At 40.5% G+C, this 20,716-nt stretch overlaps 1 protein-coding gene across 2 annotated transcripts; it reads left to right on the top strand.

The window, feature by feature from the left end:
• The first annotated feature begins 1,076 nt into the window (after positions 1-1,076).
• On the top strand, positions 1,077-18,815 carry LOC136541678 (protein EXPORTIN 1A-like). 2 transcript variants are annotated; one of them, XM_066533686.1, is made up of 32 exons: positions 1,077-1,408; positions 2,521-2,637; positions 4,438-4,530; positions 4,650-4,721; positions 4,898-5,005; positions 5,089-5,171; positions 5,388-5,526; positions 5,613-5,681; positions 5,852-5,929; positions 6,020-6,079; positions 6,835-6,879; positions 7,136-7,243; positions 7,323-7,403; positions 8,657-8,869; positions 8,961-9,020; positions 9,671-9,781; positions 10,454-10,551; positions 10,647-10,755; positions 11,033-11,098; positions 15,306-15,404; positions 15,480-15,560; positions 15,648-15,737; positions 16,140-16,225; positions 16,488-16,568; positions 16,635-16,817; positions 17,013-17,079; positions 17,170-17,280; positions 17,434-17,541; positions 17,616-17,753; positions 17,846-17,977; positions 18,050-18,154; positions 18,488-18,815. In XM_066533686.1, the coding sequence occupies exons 1-32, from the start codon at positions 1,310-1,312 to the stop codon at positions 18,608-18,610; spliced, it is 3,213 nt and encodes a 1,070-aa protein (XP_066389783.1). In that variant the 5' UTR covers positions 1,077-1,309; the 3' UTR covers positions 18,611-18,815. The 2 variants fall into 2 exon arrangements, with proteins under 2 accessions (XP_066389783.1, XP_066389784.1); XM_066533687.1 differs by lacking the exons at positions 1,077-1,408; positions 2,521-2,637 and adding an exon at positions 3,528-3,638.
• The last annotated feature ends 1,901 nt before the right edge of the window (positions 18,816-20,716 follow it).

Below are 20,716 nucleotides of genomic sequence, written 5' to 3'. Positions count from 1 at the left end.
GCCCCCTATAAATACTAACATCAGGGACGGCTGGTGAGTGAGCCGCTCCTATAAATCAGATCCATTTGTAGGGGCGGCTCGTATCATCAGCCGCTCCTACTGTTTTATTTGTAGGGACGGCTGGTCTCTGGGCTCCTCAGCACGTCACTGTAGGAGCGGCTCCATCACCAGCCGCCCCTATAAAAAATCGCATCGTTGCTACAAACCTTTTTTCACGTAGTGTACGGTAGTAGATGAATGGAATCGGATAGTGACACATAACGCAAGAGATAACGATTATACAGGTTCAGGCCGTCAACTCAGCGTAATACCCTATGTCCTGTGTCTTTCAGTGAATTGTATTACAAGAGATCGAATGCCTTAGGCTGAGCCTAGGATCCGTATGAGGATGTCCACTAGAGAAGTCCTGCCCCTCCTTATATGGTCTAGAGGGGTAGGGTTATAAGAAACATATTCTATTTGGTATTATACAATCAGCCTGTTCGTTTGTTGGTTTCAGTCAGGGCTTATCAGCCATGATACAATATTTTTCTCTCACAACAAATTAGCACCAGTCGGATTTATTAACCTAGAAACCAACCAGCGAACAGGCTGAACATCTAATAAATCACTTCTTCTTGTAGCCTTACGGTGCACGTCAACCAGTGCCGTATGCCGCACGCCTTAATCTTATGGACTGAGCTGCCTCTGATGGTGTGGCTCATATCTTGTCTTGTGGATACCGAATTCGTACCCTGTAGTAATATAATAAATAAATAACAAGCAAATAAAATAAAAAATACTCTAAAGCCATCGAGTCTTCTCGTAACAAAAAGGTCACAAAGTCGAGAAATTTGGTCGGCGGCGACCCTTTCCCCCCCAAAAGTTCAAACGGCCGCGTCGACCCACAACAGCGTCCAGCACAGACCGGAGACCCCGGCCTCCCAATTACACGAAGCACCCCACTAACCCAACCGTAATTACGGAACCGCTCCTTTGCCTCTGCACCAGAGATACCCGTCCACAATTAAATTATCCACCAAGGACTGCGACGCAAGTTTCTCCCATGTTCGCGTGAATCCCCAGCAACCTTTCACCTCAACAAGGCTTGCCTTCCCTTCCCTTCCCCCTCCCCCGCTCTCCGCTTAAACCCTGCGGCTGCGGCGAAACAATTCAAAATCCGCTCCTCGAATCCGTCCGCCCCCACCCGGAATCCCCTCTTCGGCCACCTCGCCCGCCGCTCCCCGCCTCGGAACCTTCTCCAACCTTGTCGGGCCTTACGCGTCCGCCTCGCTCTCCCGCTCGCCCCGAGCTCGCCGTCGCTGACGCCATGGCGGCGGAGAAGCTGCGGGATCTTAGCCAGCCAATTGACGTGCGGCTGCTCGACGCCACCGTCTCAGCGTTCTATGGCACCGGCTCTAGAGAGGAGGTAATTACGCCCTCTGAACCCATTCTATGTTGCTGCTGTCATTCCTCCCGTGGGTGGGGGGCTTCTGGTCTTCGGCGGCCGATCGCTCGCGGTGGGCAGGCTAAATTTTTGGGCAGTGAATGGTGGTTGGCTCGGTTGGGACAGGGATGCTTGCTTTTTTTTGGCCGTGTGGCCGTGTCTGATTGTCATCGCGCCGCAGCGGAAGGGGGCAGTCTGCGTTGATCAGGCGGATGGGTTTGTCAGTGTGATTCTGAAATGATGATTGTCTTGCTTTCTTGCAGTGAAGTCTAGAAAATACTCCTGTTTCTCGGATTCTATCAATTAGTGATGACCGATATTTTTGTTAAAAGTCAATGAAACAAGTATGTGATCCTGTGCAACTTATATTTCTAACACTTTAATTGCATAACTGTAAAATTTTGGCCACTAACCATAGTACAAAACAACATTTGTATCCAAAGTTTGAACTATAAATGAATTAGCAATGTTTCATATAAAAACATGGAGAAGTAAATAATCTGAAAATATAGCCCAATACAACATTCTAATACAATTATGCAGCCTACAGAAGCTTATAGGCTGCAGTTCTGTACGTGTGCAGACTGTTAAAACACCAATCAACTCTCTGTATTCAGCACAGTGGAAAAAAACGTATGAGCTTTTGACTTTTTTTTCATCATCAGCTAAAGCTAATCCTATTTTTGTGTAATACACCAGCAACAACTATGTTAACTAATTTCAAACAACTTATTGTGTTCTGCAAAGTGCAAACATCACTTTGGTTGACAGGATAGCTGCAGCAGATGCGCTATGAAATGTGTTCTACATTTGTTAATTATTGGCTCCTGGCCCTTTTGGTATAAAAGTTTAATTCAGGCTGAAGCAATTCTTTTTTTTCTTATGCAGTTGTTGCATGGTGCTTGCATTATTGCATCACAGTGTCTGGATCTAATTGTACTGTTGGGTGAAACATTTTGTATTGCATGCTTTGCAAATGGGAAACCAATAAAAGATGAACCATAGGAATACTTATCATTGTGCATTATTATAATTCATGTTACTGTCAATATACAACGTTCTTGTAATACTTATGTGCCGCTGCTGTGTTTCAGAGGCATGCGGCAGATCAAATCTTGCGTGAGCTGCAGAATAATCCAGATATGTGGCTACAAGTGGTTCACATTCTGCAGAACTCCCAAAATTTGAATACCAAGTTCTTTGCTCTCCAAGTAAGTTTTGATTCAAGATGTTTTTTTCTGTTGATACAATAATATTAAATAACTAAGACTGGACAGGAACACGCTGGCAAATGGCAATACTGTAATTACTGTATGGTGTGGATAGTATTACAGATCAATTAATCTAGAATAGGATTTTCTGTAGTGATTTAAGTGGATAGCAACCATGCCACTACTTTAATACTGAGCATGCACTTTTGTGGGATCAGGGGTGTGTGATGACAGGTCAACCCATTACGTTGCTCAAACCAAACCAATTGGTTAGTTGGGAGCTAGGATTGGATTGTCCATTCCTCAAACCAAACTGTCATAGTGCTGGCTCACTGGTGGGAAATTAGGAATAAACTGGGAGGAGAAGAGCAGCAAGGGGGGAAATAGGGGAGGGGAGAACTGGAGAAGTGTTGCAGCCCTAGGGCTGGCCACGCCTAGTAGGAAAAAGGGAGCGAGGGTGACAGCAGCAACTTTGTGGGTGCTGGAGATGGTGACATGGAGGCAGCAGCTGCTAGTATGCTGAGGAGGATGGAGAGCTGATTCTAGAACTTTGCCCTTAATCATTTCCTTCTTGATTCAACCTGACACATGGGACCTCTATAAATAGAGGAGACTTGACACTTGAGTTGACTCACAAGTAAATGTAGATTGTATTCGGATAGGACTCTAGTTTCCTTAGTTCCCAAGACTAGTATATATGTAACCACTAAGGTCTCGTATGTTGTAATATACACAACTGTATCTATTATCATCGTGAATATCTAGTTATCTACTATCATACAAACATTATGCATGCTCAGACTTTTGAGTTGTGTGTAGACAGTGTCAGAGCTTATGATTTATTCCATTTTTTTATTAGTGTGAAGATTGCATGGAAACTTAAACCTTTTTACTGCAATATTTATCTTGGCTTTGGAAGAGACAGCGAAATAGACTGGACTTAAATAAGTGTTCACATGAAAGACCAAGAATGATCTAGCTACAGTAACAGAGGAGACCAAGTAATACCCCAGTTTGCAGATTTAATCCCTATGCCTTTATACTTTTTTAATTAAATGTAAAACCACAGAAGTACAGCATAAGGTATTGATTTATCACAAGTTGAAACGAACATTGATCGTGATGTGTATTTAAGCACATGAGATGTGTACTTTGATGGTAGATTTACTCATCTACACCAACATCAAGAAAAACTTTGTTCCAAAGCAAGTTAGATTAGGCTAGATTCGAAGTCATGAAACTCAACAAGAGGTGCACAGACGACAAAGATATTAGTTTGAAAAAAATGGTTTTGGTACAGTACAAGACTAAAAGTTGCTGGTTTTTCATTGTCTTGCCAAGCCTATCATAACCCTCCTCCTTTGAATGACCTTGAAGCAATGCATAAATATGTCTATAACCTTGTGTTAGCTGTGCAGTAGATTATCTATATTTTTTGTCATCAATAAAAAAAACTCGACCCCCTGCGGCTCCCCAGGGCATTGCTATTAAGGTAGATGACCTCAACCTTGTGGTCTGAGAAGATCCCATAGAAGACCTCTCAACCTTGTAGGCCGAGAAGATCCCTGAACCCCAGCTTTGCTGACGAGGGGATTTCTTAACCAGCTTAAAATCGCTCCCACGGGGAGTTGAACCCAGGGCAGAGGTGCTACTTAAGCACTTGCAACCACTAGGCTACAAGCTCTTTCACAATTTCTATCATCATGAATTATGCTCAATAGAGATATTTCTAATAATATATACACAAAAGATTTGTTTTCTATGAACCATTTATGTCTGATTCTAATCCTATACTTTTAGGTACTTGAAAATGTTATCAAATATAAATGGAACGCTTTGCCAGTGGAACAACGTGATGGTATGAAGAATTATATATCTGATGTCATTGTTCAGGTAATGATCAATATATATGGCCATTACCTTGATGAACCTGATGCTGTTTTTTGTGTTCTGTAAAGCTGACTCTCTGAATACCCCCCCCTGCCCCCTTTTTTCCTTTTGCTTTCTACTAGCTCTCAAGCAATGAGGTTTCCTTTCGACAAGAGAGACTTTATGTCAATAAGCTCAACATTATTCTGGTGCAGGTAGGCTAACTGTTTTGATTGTATTCTAGAGCAGACTTTTTTGTCTAAGTATTCATAATTTGTTGTACGAATCATTATGGTCTATGCTACTGTGGTAAATATGGATTTTGATTTTTCGCAGTACTGTACACCTCTGTTTCTTATGTTGCCTATTTCTGTTATTCCTGTTGTAATAGGTTTTAAAGCATGAGTGGCCCGCCAGGTGGACAACCTTCATCCCTGATCTTATTGCAGCAGCAAGGAGTAGTGAAACAATATGCGAGAATTGTATGGCAATACTGAAGGCAAGTTGCTTGCTCAATATGCCTGTTACCTATTTGTTTTACCATATTTGGACTGGTTGTCTGACTGAGCAACCAATATGCAGCTGTTAAGTGAAGAAATTTTTGATTTCTCAAGAGGGGAAATGACGCAACAAAAGATCAAAGAGCTGAAGGGTTCACTAAATAGGTATATATTTGCATCTCCTTTTTTTCCTAGCTTTCATCCTCTAGTTGATAGGTTGCTCATCTGTTTAATGCATTGCATATTGTTTTGGTGGCATATTTCATCTTGCCTATATGGATGTGACTTGAGCTTTATCTCTGAGTCTTAAAACAATGCTTTATATATAAAAACGTTTATTTATCTTTGAGTACTGATATACTGTTGTATGCTTTTGAACAGTGAATTTCGTCTTATTCATGAGCTCTGCTTATATGTCCTGTCTGTGTCACAAAGACCTGAACTTGTTCGTGCTACATTGGCCACACTTCATGCTTTCCTGTCATGGATCCCCATCGGTTTCATATTTGAATCACCTCTGGTGTGTAGTCCTCTTATATATAACTTGAATGCTCTAATGAACAATTGGATCTGCTCCAACTAAAACCTTTTCATTTAACCTTTTAGCTGGAGACACTTTTGAAGTTTTTCCCTATTGCTGCTTACCGGAATCTTACACTTCAATGCCTAACAGAGGTAAAAAAAAAAGTCAATTATTGTCAGTTCTAATGCGTTATTCGGTTATTCCAGTATAGCCACTAGTTAACACACTTTATTTGAATTTGATAATTATGGAGATTTATCTCTGAGGATTGAATCAGGAGTCATAAGGTGGATGTCTGTACTGATGTTTTAAGCTATTGCAGGTTGCTGCTCTTCATTTCGGTGATTTCTATGACATGCAATATGTCAAGATGTATGCAGTCTTTATGGTGCAGCTGCAGGTATATTTCATAGTGTCAAGAGCTATGATTCACTTTCCTCTAGCTTCCTTGGTGGCCTCTTTTTTACTCTTTGTTTTCCTCGATGAGCAGGCTATTCTTCCTTGTGGAACAATTTCAGATGGCTATGCCATTGGTTCTAATGAAGAACAGGTATACTCTACCCTTTCCCCTTGATTCTATATTTTCTGGAATTTGCAGATTTTCAAATCTTCTATATGAAGTTTCAGAGTTGATAAGCTTGTATTCCGTTTTGAGTAATCAAATTCAAAATGGAATTTCACGTGGTTTCTTATGTTTAATTTGAATTTAGAAAATCATATTGTTATTCAACCTACAACATGTGTAATTTAAGTGACCTTGAGTTTGAGAATTGAAACCTGCAATGGCACTACAAATTAAAGTACATTCATATATATAGTTAACCTTGGTTCCATGATTCTTTATTTCTTTTAAAGAAGATTAGGATGATTTGAAACTCACTTATGTTTAGGGACAGGGTGGGTCCATAATGCAAAATGTAAGGTAGAGTAGTGATGATGGCAGGCACATTAATACACCATCACCACCAACGGCATTGTTTTAAGTAGTAGAGACGGAGATTTCAATGTTGGACATTTTTTTAAAAAAAATATGAATTTAATAATTTTGGTAGAATTGAAATTTGATAGTGAAGCCATTTCATTTTATTAATCAGATTACCAACTTTTCTGGTATAGCTGTCTAGTAACAAGATGTCAAGATCACAACCATATATTTAATTGTGATGTTCTAATGGGACTATTTGCCAACAGTGCTAACCTAATGAAAATTTCGATAAGCCTTAAAAGATTATGACAGTCCAATCCTGCATAATGAGCATGCTGCTCCCATATGATGCACTAAGACATACTTGTTTCTCTGAGCAGGCATTTATCCAAAATCTTGCACTTCTTTTGACATCCTTCTTCAAGGTAATGATCACTGCATTCTGAATCAAGCAAAGCTGTCCAGTAGGATACTTTTATTGTTATAAAATTCATGGGCTGCTGGACCCAACATATATGCAGTTGATGTTATGCTTTTTATGAGGAAAAGCTGGGGTAATATTGACTTGTAGAATGTAGGCTAGTTTCAGGTCTAATTTCGGACCAAGAAAATAAAATTGCTAATTCTTACACAATACCAATCTCAAATGATATTACTCTAATTTTAATGTGATAAATGTAGAATCACATGCGCATACTGGAAACAACTCCTGAAAATAGAGCTGCATTGCTTTTGGGCCTTGACTACCTCATTGAAATTTCATTTGTTGATGACACAGAGATGTTTAAGGTATGAAGCTAGGCTGAATTCTGGAACACGTAGAGTATTGTGTAAGGTCATCTTATATTGTTGGTTGTTTGATAAACAGGTCTGCTTGGATTACTGGAATCTGTTTGTTCTAGAATTATTTGAAACATACAACCAAGTGGAGCGATTGATGGAACTTCAGGTTTTTTTAATTTTAATTAACACTGCTTATATTATCTATGTTAGAAATGCTTATTTTTTCGTCTTGCTTTGGGATGTGTGTAGATCTTGATAGTATGATTTAGTCATTTTTTTTGTTTCAGCAGCATTTAGTGAGAGATGCCAGAACCAAAATTTCAACTTTCCCATGCTATTATTGTATTCTGTTTCTGGCTTTCACAGTTTCACTTGTTTTGGCTGTAGTTGTTATGCCAGATTTTAATGTTTTTGCCATTTATAAAGGACATGTTACACTAACATGGCAGTGCTATGCTAATATACATCTAGTTTGGGGCCATCTTTGACATCATGACATGTATGTGATTACTAATGCAGCATCTTTCCCATATAAAACATACTTTTCAGAATATAAGTTTCAGCTTACCAAATAGAAACAATTGATGTACAGAACTGGAAGAGAAATAACTTGTCTGTCCTTTGTCACATGAAATGTATCTAGAACTCAATTTGCTCGGTAGAAATAAGGGTGACATGAAAGATTCAGTAAAGCACACCTGATTTCATACATTGTGGAATGGCTACTCCCAAGCAAGTAGTTATACAGAGAAACAAATGAAGCACAGCCTCCGTCTCAAACTGCAAGTCGTTTTAGTTTTGTCCTAAGTTAAACTTGTCTAACTTTGACGAAGTTTATAGAAAAGTATTTTAGCATCTACAATATCAAATAAATGTACTATCAAATTATATTTTCATGGTGTATCTAAAGAATCTTGTTTGATGTTGTAGATATTTGTGCATTTTTCTATAAACTTGGTCAAAGCTAGAGAAGTTCAACTTAGTACAAAGCTAAAACGACTTAAAATTTGGAACGTGGGCAGTAACTTTTAATGTAAGGTGGTATATTATTGGAGGTGTATGTGGTGTTGTAAAGGTTATTACCCGTTTCATTCTTCTAATATAGTGACACAGCTCTCCTGCATGTTCGAGAAAAAAAGAAAAATGTGGTATATTATTGTCTCTTCAGAGCCACTTACACACATGCCTAACTAGTGGTAAAATTGTAACTTGGGTGTGCAAATTGAGATGTTAGTAGTGCAAAGGTTCAGAAACGTTTGGTTGCAATCTGAAGTAAACTGAACTTTCTCAGGGCTGATCTTTTGTAAATGATATGTTTTTATTTTTCTTTTAAATGGTTCTTTTGATGACCTCTTGCATAACTCTTCATTATTGTTAAAAATTCTGTATACTTCATTCCTAATCATTTACCACATGCAGAAACTTCAGACTCAGCTGATTCCTGGAACTGATGATGGTACGCTCATAGCTGTTCAACATAGGAGGCAACTTTATGCAGTATCACTTTCGAAGTTAAGAACGTTAATGATCTGTCGGATGGCAAAGCCAGAGGAGGTTTTGATTGTTGAAGATGAGAATGGGAATATTGTACGAGAAACATTGAAAGATAATGATGTCCTTGTTCAGTACAAGGTTAGTAAAAGGATTAGCTGGCGATTCATGCAGGATATCATAGGCATCTTTCATTAACTTTCTATTGTTATCGTTTGCTGTTCTATTCTAGATCATGAGGGAAACACTAATATACTTGTCACATCTTGATCACGAAGATACAGAACAGCAGGTATATCTTACTGTGTTACTGTGGATTTTTTTAACATTTTGGTCCATGAATTCTAAATCAACTTTGTCAGAATGGTTATTAACTTGGCTAGTTATGCTATTTCTGTTTGACACCAGGTTAGGTTTATGGTAAATGTACACACTACATGAACTAGAGAAATGACTGGTTGCATAAGCAATGAGTACTATCTGAGTTGGGACATATGAGTCAGCACATGTTCATAGGATAGTTTTTTTCTTTGATTTTGGGGAGTTACATAGGAATCTAAAAATCAAGTCCAATTTTGTTTTCTCTCTTGGTCATTTATGATTGAGACAACATATCCTGTGCCCAGTACAGATACTACCACCTTAACTTTCCTGTGTTTTCACTTGGATCTTGAGCCTATCCTTTGTGTGTTTTTTAATATAATATTCTGGTGTTTTTCATCCTGCTTTCCAAGTGGAACTTTGGAAATAGAAAAAGGCTTAGCATTATGCTTCTAGAGTTGTTGGTTATTATTTGGTGATGTGGAAGCCCTATTTTATCTTCCTAAGAGTATTATAACAAATTATGGTAGCTTCCGAGATATGTCACCTTCTGTGTATAACTGGCACAAGATTATCTTCTTCGTTTGTGTAACTTACAATGAAGCATCTTCAAAATTTCAGATGTTGAGGAAATTAAGCAAGCAATTAAATGGTGAAGACTGGAGCTGGAATAACTTAAATACTCTATGCTGGGCAATTGGATCCATTTCTGGTTCTATGGTGGAGGAACAGGTTCATTGACTTAAATAATTATTTGTAGACATGCATTAATATTTGTCAATGAAACAAAGATCCACATCTGTTCGATTGTTCCATTGTTTTAGTTTCCCCGGATTGGCTGATATGCTCCAATACAGTAACAACCCCAACCTTAAATGGTAAAATGCCACCAACCCAATGAGTATAATCCCTTTTCCAACAGTTGAGAAACACTACAGTTTGGTGGCAATTGCACTCTGGACAATTCATGCATAATGCACCTTTCTAACATTCTGTATCTGTCATTTTTCTCATTTGTATACTGCTCTGTTATTCGTAGTGTAATGTAGTGTTTGAAAGGAAAACAACCCTCAACAGTTCTCCCAGGAACTCACACACAAGAACACACATGTGCACAATAGGTTTAGTGGCTGGAAATTGACCTAGCTTCTTTTCTGATTTCTGGATCACATATACAGCTGTGCGCTACTTCTAATGCTGAGAAAAATCTTCTAGTCAAAGCAGCCATTACTACCATAATCAGCCTATTATTTTCTTGAACTACTAGCTAAAATCATGCTATCACTAGTGACTCAGAATCTAGACTGTAGGCTGAACCTGGACACAAATGCACACAAGTTTTGTTGCTGACAGAGTTTCATCTGTTCAAAACCTTTAAGTATGTCCCTATTAAATCTGCTGCAGGAAAACCGGTTTTTGGTTTTGGTTATTCGTGATTTGTTGAATCTTTGTGAGATTACGAAAGGGAAAGATAACAAAGCTGTGATAGCAAGTAATATTATGTAAGTATTGCTTCCATTTTATATTATCATGCTTTTATTTATTATGGTAAGATTTAGAATGATCAGTATGCTGCTATTCTTTTTCCCATAATTAGGTATGTTGTGGGGCAATATCCAAGGTTTCTAAGGGCGCACTGGAAGTTTTTAAAAACAGTGGTCAACAAATTATTTGAGTTCATGCACGAGATGCATCCTGGAGTTCAGGTTACAATATTTCTGTTTCTTTTATTTGTTGAAGAAAAATGCATTTAGTTTCTGTTCAATTGGTTCTGCAGCTTTTAATTTGAAAATTATAGTCCTCATATTTAGCTAGTAAGTCAGCTAGTCTTTTATCGTATTCTGCTGTGTATCTGGCAGCAAGGTTTTTCTTAATTTGTCTTATTGTTACATATATCTGGCACTTTTGTATATTCTTAAACTTTTTGCCCTGTGAAGAACACACTCAAAGTAATATAGAACCTAAACCATGTTTTGTTTGTAGGATATGGCATGCGACACTTTCCTGAAAATTGTTCAGAAGTGCAAGCGCAAGTTTGTGACACTCCAGGTTAGTTTGGTATTGTTAAATAACACCTATTGTGCAGATTACAGTAGAATGTGTCTAGGAATCTAGCTTTGAATTGCTCTCTTAAAATCTTGCTTAGCTGATGAAAGGTCCTAATGGCTAGAGGGGGGGTGAATAGCCTATAAAATTTTTTACAACAACACTAAGCAAAGTGGTTAGACAAATATGAGGCGAAGCAATACTTGCGCTAGCCTACTAAAAATGCAAGCCACCTACTACAATTCTAGTTACTATAGTCTTTAAGCACACAATGTTAGGTCACTACCACTAAGTTAGTGAGCTCTAAAAGACTAACTAAAGAGCCTTACTAACCACTACTCAAGATACAAGCTAGCTCGCAAAACTAATTACACTAAAGAGCTTAGCTACACTAGGAAATATAAATACAAGGTAGGGTAGTGATGTTTATACCGTTGTGGCAAGAGAAGATCAATCAATCACAGTGAATACCAATGAAATCCCGGTGACAAGATGACAATGATTTTTCGTCGAGATTCACTTGTTGGCCGGCAAGCTAGTCCTTGTTGAGGTGATTCACTCACTTGGAGGTTTATGTGCTAATAGGCATCACACGCCTAACCCGCAACTGGGTGCCGCACAACCAACACAAGATGGGGATCACACAGGCCACGAGCAATTCACTAGAGTACTTTTTGGTTCTCCGCCAGGGAAAGATCAAGAACCCGTCACAATCACCACGATCGGAGCCGGAGACAAGCACCTTCCTCCGCTCGACGGTCCTCGCTGCACCAAGCCGTCTAGGTGGCGACAACTACCAAGAGTAACAAGCGAAATCCGCACCGAAACATGATCATCAAGTGCCTCTAGATGCAATCACTTAAAGCAATGCACTTGGATGCTCTCAATTCTCACCAAATGATGAATCAATCAAGTAGGATGAGTGAGAGAGAGATGGCTATGCTCACTAGGATGTATTCTCAATAGAAATGGTGAAGAGAGTGGGCAAGAGCCGACCAAGGGTTTTTTATAAAGCCCCAAACGAATAGAGCCGTTGGGCTCACTGCACTTTTCTTGGGGCGACCGGACGCGCAGGTCGAAACGACCTGATGCTCAGCCCCCTGCGTTCGGTCACCGGATCGCTGCCACGTGTCGCCTCCATTCAACTACTACCGTCTGATTCCAACGGCTAGTCAGCCTTTCTCGCGAGGTTAAGAGCGATCGGACGCGTCGGTGCATAGATAGCCTGTGCGGGCGTCCGAGCCACCAAGCACTGACCGGACGCGTAGCTCCACTTCACCTGATGCCGCGCCACCTCGCTTCAGATCACTGCTAGAGAGGGTCCAGAGTGTCAAATTCATGATCGGACGCGTTCGCTGGATCCTGATCGGACGTAGGCCAGCGTCCGGTCCGCACACGCCACGCGCACCGCCTTGCGTCAGCGTATGTCAGCCTTGACTGGACGCAGGCCCTGCTGAAAGGTCCTAATGGTTAGAGAGAGGGTGAATAGCTTATTAAAAATTTCTACAACAACACTTAACAAACCGGTTAGACAATTATGGGGCGAAGCAAGTGTTGCGCTAGCCTACTAAAAATGCAAGCCACCTACCACAATTCTAGTTTCTATTGTTTCTAACCACACAATGACTATGACACTACATTAAGTTAGTGTGCTCTCAAAGGCTAATTAAAAAGACATATTAACCAAACTAACAAGCTCTCACAACTAGCTACACTAAACGGCTTGATAGCTAGTTTGTGGTAATATAAAGAGAGAGAGAGTAAGATAGTTGTACCGTCGTATTGAAGAATGAACCAATCAATAGCAAGAATGAAAACTAATGAAGACCAATCACATCGGAATCAAATGATGACACAATGATTTTTATCGATGTTCACTTGCTTGCCGGTAAGCTATTCCTCGTTGTGGCGATTCACTCACTTAGAGGTTTACGCGCTAATTGGCATCACACGCCAAACCCTCAATAGGGTGTCACACAACAAAGACAAGATGATGATCACACAAGCCACGAGCAATTCACTAGAGTACCTTTTGGCTCTCCGCCGGGTAAAGGTCAAGAACCCCTCACAATCACCACGATTGAAGCTGAAGACAATCACCAACCTCCGCTCGACGATCCTCGCTGCTCCAAGCCGTCTAGGTAGCGGCAACCACCAAGAGTAACAAGCGAATTTCGCAGCGAAACACGAACACCAAGTGCCTCTAGATGCAAACACTCAAGCAATGCACTTTGATTCTCCCCCAATTTCACAAAGATGATGAATCAATGATGGAGATGAGTGGGAAGGCTTTGGCTAAGCTCACAAGGTTGTTATATCAATGCAAATGGCCAAGAGGGTGAGCTAGGGCTGGTCATGGGGCTTAAATAGAAGCTCCCATGAAATAGAGCCGTGGTACCCTTCACTGGACACAACTCGGGGTGATCAGATGCTCCGGTCAGATCGACCGGACGCACCCTACCAGCGTCTGGTCAACGGATGGCTGCCACGTCATCCCTCTCTTCAAATACCGAGCGCCTGATCTCAACGGTCAAGTGATGACCGGACGCGCTGCTCGAAGTGACCGGACGCAGGACCCCAGCGTCTGGTCGTTTCCAGTAAGGTTCCACTCGCGATCGGACGCATCCGGTCGGTCACGATCGGACGCAGCACCAGCGTCCGGTCCTTTCTCTTCTTCTCTGTGCTACCACGTCAGCGGGACCGGATGCACCCACTCAGCGTCCGGTGACGAAGTGACCCAGCGTCCGGTCGAAGACCGACGCCAACGTCTTCACTGCTTCTACTGATCGGACGCGCCGGTTCAGTTGAGGCCAGCGTCCGGTCCACTCTGTGAAACCCTGTCTTTTCTGTACAGGGCGCCGGTAAAGTTTCTTACCCTTGCTCCCAACTGCTAAACACAATGTGTATCACCTTTGTGCATGTGTGTTAGCGTATTTTTCACAAACATTTTCAAGGGTGTTAACACTCTACTAGATCCTAAATGCATATGCAATGAGTTAGAGCATCTAGTGACACCTTGATAACCGTATTTCGATATGAGTTTCACCCCACTTAATAGTACGGCTATCGAACCTAAATGTGATCACACTCGCTAAGCGTCTTGATCACCAAAACGAAAATGCTTCTACTATTTATACCTTTGCCTTGAGCTTTTTGTTTTTTTTTTCTTCTTTTTCAAGTCCAAGCACTTGATCATCACCATGGCAACACCATCGTCATGTTATGATCTTCATTTGCTTCACCACTTGGAATGTGCTACCTATCTCATGATCACTTAGTAAACTAGATTAACATTTAGGGTTTCATCAATTTACCAAAACCAAACTAGAGCTTTCACCTGCGCGTCCGGTCACAATTACTGTTCAGCGTCCGGTTGTGACCCAGACAGAGCCCGAGCGCGCCAACTCCACTAAAATTGACTGGACGCACCACCACCGAGTCTGGTCACTTCGGGAGTCAGAGTCCGGTCACTGAAAACAACACCACCTCTTCTCCAACTTCGCCACCCTTGATCAAATGTGCTAATCACCAAGTGTTTCACCTTGTGCACGAGTGTTAACATATTTTCACAAACATTTTTAAGGGTGTTAGCACTCACTAGAATCTAAATGCACACGCAATGAGCTAGAACATCTAGTGGCACTTTGATAACCGCATTTCGATACGAGTTTCACTTCTCTTAATAGTACGGCTATCTATTCTAAATGTGATCACACCCACTAGGTGTCTTGATCACCAAAACAAAATAGCCCTATGGATATCTCCTTTGCCTTGAGCCCATTTTGTTTTTTTCTTTTTTCTTTTTCAAGTCCGAGCACTTGATCATCACCACGGCTATCACCACCATCATCATGATCTTCACATTTGCTCCACCACTTGGAATATGCTACCCTATCTCATGATCACTTAGAGTAAAATATTAGCACCTAGGGTTTCATCAATTCACCAAAACCAAATTAGAATTTTCAGCTGAGCTGAAGTATTCAAAACTGAATATATATTTTCGGGTGTTGTGACTTGGTACCCTTCAATTAAAGGGTAGTTTTAAAGGCATCTCTATCATGTGCTGTGACTAAACTCAATGTATATTTTAGGCTGTCCCAATGCTAAAAATTAGAATAGCATGGAACACATGGGCATGTGCTGATGTGTATCTCTCGGTGATGTGTGGCTGTTACCATTTATTCAACATTTGTTCATGGTTGTACAGGTGGGTGAGAATGAACCATTTGTTTCTGTGCTGTTGTCCAACCTTCCTACCACAATAGCAGATCTTGAGCCTCATCAGATCCATTCATTCTATGAATCGGTATGCTGTTGAAATTAGCTATTTGGCAGTCTATCAGTGAAGGATATATCTTATGTTTTCATTATCTTTCTTCAGGTTGGTCAGATGATTCAAGCTGAATCTGACAATACTAAGAGGGAGGAGTATCTCAAGAGATTGATGAGCCTACCTAATCAGGTTGCACACTCATAGATTTTGTCATCCAATTTTTCTATGACTTTCACCTAGTATTTTAGTTGTAAAATTATTACTCTAATCTTGCAGAAATGGGTTGAAATAATTGGGGAGGCTGGCCGAAGCACTGATATTTTGAAAAACCAAGATGTCATCAGATCTGTTCTGAACATCTTACAGGTAATAAATTAAGTTTTGAAGTGGCCAAGGGGAGGCTATATTTGTTCTCATGCTTCTATGATTCTATTGCTTATCTACTTTCGTGAAAGGTAACTGCCTAATTGGTGGCATCATGTCACTTGCATAGTGGATGGTGCCTGATACTGTGACACTTCCTCATTAGATTTGATGTTCAAATGTTGGATTTTTTTTTCTTTGTCAGAAGCATACTCTAGTGCCATACTGGGCTCACCTTAGACACATTTTTCCTTTTCTTTTAGATAATTGTACCAACCACTTTATTAGAAGCATGCCGTAGTATCATTTTAAATTGCCCAGGCAACTTTCTGTTTAGTGCCACTTTTTTTCTCCAATTTTATTTCTTTTTTGGTTCTTATCAAATATAGTTTTTGGTGCTTGCAGACGAACACAGGTGTTGCATGCTCACTTGGACCTTATTTTTTCCCACAAATTTCAGTAATCTTCCTGGACATGTTGACAGTGTATAGGTATTTTCACTTGCAGTTTACCAAAGTTTTTTTATCTTTTTATTTTCTTAAATTTAATTTGCTCCACACATGCTTGTATTCCATTCAGTGAGCCCCCCCCTCCCAATTTCGTTTCTCTGATGCTGCAGATTTGCTGACAGTATTGCTTTCTTCATATTATTGCATTGCTCGTTTGATGAAAGTTTTGTATGTATCACCTGCTAATGTGCTACAGAGTCAATGTTTCAGCAGCTAATATACTTCCTTGCCTGTTGCATATCAGAATGTACAGCGAACTGGTGTCAAACACTATCTCTGAAGGAGGGCCTTTTGCTTCAAAGACATCATTTGTAAAACTTCTGAGGTATGAATAATTATTCTCTGCAGATATTAATATTGTGTATTTTGTTAAGTGGTTTGTAATAAACAGATCAGTAAAGAGGGAGACATTAAAATTGATCGAGACTTTTCTGGACAAAGCTGAAGATTTACCACACTTGGGGAAACAGTTTGTTCCCCCAATGATGGATCCTGTTCTAGGTGATTACGCTAGAAACGTGCCTGATGCAAGAGAATCTGAAGTTTTGTCATTATTCGCGACAATTATAAACAAGTAAGCCTGCCATTATTTCTTCATTCATTTTGTTTCGTGATTTGCTTGTTAAATATAGATGTGCATGAACTGGTCTTTTATGGACCTTTTTTTGGTAACAAATGGAGTTTGTTTATCCTATTCTAACTTGCTTGGGACTAAATGCTTTGTTGTTGGTAAATGGAGTTTGTTAGTAATTTGTCGTTTTCTGCATAGGTACAAAGGTGAGATGCTTGAGGAAGTTCCTCGCATTTTTGAGGCTGTTTTTCAGTGTACTCTTGAGGTATAGATAATGTAATTTCAATCTGATTTTTTTTGCTGATAAAGATAATTCTCATTTATAGTTAAATTATTTTCTTATGATTCATATCAGATGATCACCAAAAACTTTGAAGACTATCCTGAGCATCGCCTTAAATTTTTCTCCTTGCTTCGTGCCATTGGTACACATTGTTTCCAAGCTTTTATTCAGCTCTCTAGTCAGGTACAAGTGAATTTGGTATTTCATCTTTCAGATGTCCTGTAAATTACAATGCCATCATCATATATGCTTATTGTTAAGCTCAAAGCGAAAACATGCTTGTTCTGCTTGCAGATTACTGGTTTACTAACCTGATTATTTATCTGTCTGCTTTAGCAACTAAAGCTTGTTATGGATTCCATAAGTTGGGCATTTCGACATACAGAGAGAAATATTGCTGAGACCGGTCTAAGCCTGTTATTGGAAATTTTGAAGAACTTCGAGGTGCAATTTATGCTCCATCCTTGGTTAGTACTCTGGTTACACTTAAGGTAACCTGAGTGATGCTGTCCTTGCAGGCTTCAGGGTTCCAAAATCAGTTCTACAAGACATACTTCTTAAATATTGAGCAGGAGATATTTGCAGTGCTCACAGACACATTCCACAAACCTGGTTTCAAGCTTCACGTTTCTGTGCTTCAACATTTGTTCTATGTGGTAACTATATATACATATATGTTTATCTGTTGTTCTATCCTCTAATGATTGTGTGTGTGTGTATTTGATTACTATGTTTGCTGGCATATTAGGTTGATGGTCTAACGGAGCCTCTCTGGGATGCCTCAGCAGTTCCTTCTCAATTCACAAATAATGCAATGTTTGTTCGAGACTACACTATTAAACTTCTCAGCTCATCCTTTCCTAACATGACGCCTGTAGAGGTATTTTTATCCCTTGTGTACTTCTATTCTTAGTTCAATCAGCAGGAAATTTTACATCTATGTTTTCTACAGGTAGCAAAGTTTGTTGATGGACTTTTTAGTTCAAAAACTGATCCTCCCAATTTTAAGAATCATATAAGGGATTTTCTTGTTCAATCGAAGGAGTTCTCTGCCCAGGTAATGTCACAAAAGTGCCTGCATCACCTTGAGTAAATTTATTTCATTTTGGCCTTGCTGAAATAAAAAATAGATCTTGCCATATAATGAAACTGTTTGTATCTACACCTACATATTAATCAATGAAGTGCACAGCCTCCTTGCCCATATCGAAGCATTGCATTAGAGCAAGGAAACCCTAGCCCACATCAATCTGACAATAGCACAATATCAGAAGGATGTCTTTGATTTCAGTTCTTTCCTTTATAATCTAGTTTTTAATGAGTGATACATTATTGAGTGAGGTGTTTGTAAATTATATTCTCTGCTGATTTTCTTGTCATCTGGTGCCAGGATAACAAAGATCTATATGCTGAAGAGGCTGCTGCTCAGAGGGAAAAGGAACGCCAACGTATGCTTTCCATTCCAGGGCTCATCGCCCCGAATGAATTGCAGGATGAGATGGTGGATTCGTAGCGCTGCCTTAATATGACATTCAATGTCTCTCTTTACTTCTAGAGCCCTTGAGTTGAAGGCCCAATTGTTTTGCTGGGGTGATGAAAGAAGTGCTTCGTTTAGTTTTAACATTCTTCATAGTTACACTACGGGTTCAGGGGTTTCTGAAGCAGATAGTTGAAGGATCTAGTTGTCTGAGCTGTTTCAGACTGCCAGTGGTATAAGGAGGAGGGGGGGGGGGGGGGGGGGGGGGGGGGGGGGGCGGAGTAGCTCTTGGCCCCGTTCGCGTGCTCTTAAACCCGGCTTGCTCCGCTTCTTTTTTCATTCGGAACAGTGTTTTTCTCTTACAGATTCCTCTAGAATTTCTCCATGCGAACGGGGCCCTTGTGTTCAATGTATTTTAGCTTGGAGTGTTGCTTGTGCTGCACTATTTTGCAGTATGATGAAGCCTGGATGGCATCACATGCCAAGCGTGGCTTCATTTCCTTTTCTTATATAATATAGAATGATTTCCTTTTACTGTAGTGTCTTGGTAATCATGGTGAAATCATTCTACATTATGTAAGTTTATTACTGTGAGAACTGTTTTCTTGTTCCATTGCGTAGTTTCATTAAAATGCAACTAGCAATTTGTTGCTTGCTACAGTTCCTGGTAGCAATGTTTTGGTTCTCGATGTGAATCAGCTGGTCATTTTTGCATACTCCATAAAATGTAGTCCAACTGTTTAACCTTGAGTGAGGATAAATGTTGACAGGTTTTCCTGGAGTTCAAGGTATATTCATCGGATTTTGTTTTATTTGCTGTGGTTTTGGTTCACCGGGGTACGTTTTCTGCCTGTTTGCTTTATTCGGAACTTAGCATAAAAACAGTATATCTTTCAGAGTTTTTTTTTCTTTGAAAGGAGATATTACTCTGCTTTTAAGAAAGCATATAGGATTGATACAAAAGCTGGGGATACCAGCCAGAGCTAGAATTTGGACACATCAGAGCAGAAGGACAATGCGACCGGCTAATAGTAATGTGATTAACGGTATCCGTATCACTACCGCTCAAGGTGTGCCAGGGAACAGTTGACTTGCACATGGAAAAGAAGAAAGGAAAAGAACAGTTGACTTTCATCCCGTGCTTCCTGCACCCCTCCCCTCCCCCACTGCTCCAAGCGCTTCCCAGCTGCGCCGTTCTCCTCCATGCCTACTGCACCTGCACTGCTCCCTTGCTTCCTGCGCACACGTGGGGACCGCTTGCGCCCTTGCCGCCATCTCCCTCTGCTTCCCCTGCTTGTCGTCGAGCAACGCTCCATCCCTCTACTCCCCATGCGCATGCACAATGCCCCATCAACTGCACTAGGAGGTTGTGGCAGGTGGGACACATTGCAACATGTGGAGCATCCCGATGTATTTTTAAAACATTCAGATGAAACACTTGCAACATACGTCTAAAACACTTGAAAACATGTGTGTAGCAATTGCAAAACATATGCAATATCCAGACGAAACAATTGCAATATACGTATCAAATATCTAAAACACTTGAAACAAAAGCTTGGAACATGCATGTTATGCAACATTCCATATCTACTTATGCAACATTCATATGGAACATTTAAAACATACATCTGAAACACCTAAAATATTCAAAACATACGCTTGCAACATGCGTATATTGTCATTGCAACATATGCAATGCAACATCCTAGATCTGTTTTTGCAATATATAGATGAAATACTTGAAACATACGTTTGAAACGCTTGAAACACGGCATCGTTGGCAGCCATAGCCTACCTGGTGGAGAATTACGATAGCCAGCAAGCGGTGCTCGGGTGCTGTCCGTCCAGGTGTGTGTGTGTGAGAGAGAGAGGTCGTCAGTAGCGCAACAAATAGCATAGGGTGCTTTGGGTAGTGCTCGAGCCTATCGTCGTTGTCCTTGGCCATGAGCATACGGTTGATGTAGCCCAACATGATGTCCGAGAACGCCTTCGAATCGTCCAGCTGCCCCACTAAGGGCAGCACGGCGGACGCATCCACGGTGGGTCCGCGTGGTTGGTGCGGGTGGCGGAACCATAGTAGCATACACGACATTCAGATAGTTGCTGCCGCCACCTGCAGTCTAAGCAATCCCATCAGGT

The sequence above is a fragment of the Miscanthus floridulus genome, chromosome 3 (genome assembly GCF_019320115.1).
Source record: "Miscanthus floridulus cultivar M001 chromosome 3, ASM1932011v1, whole genome shotgun sequence".
NCBI lineage: Eukaryota > Viridiplantae > Streptophyta > Magnoliopsida > Poales > Poaceae > Miscanthus > Miscanthus floridulus.
This window is presented reverse-complemented; position numbering and strand designations above follow the sequence as displayed.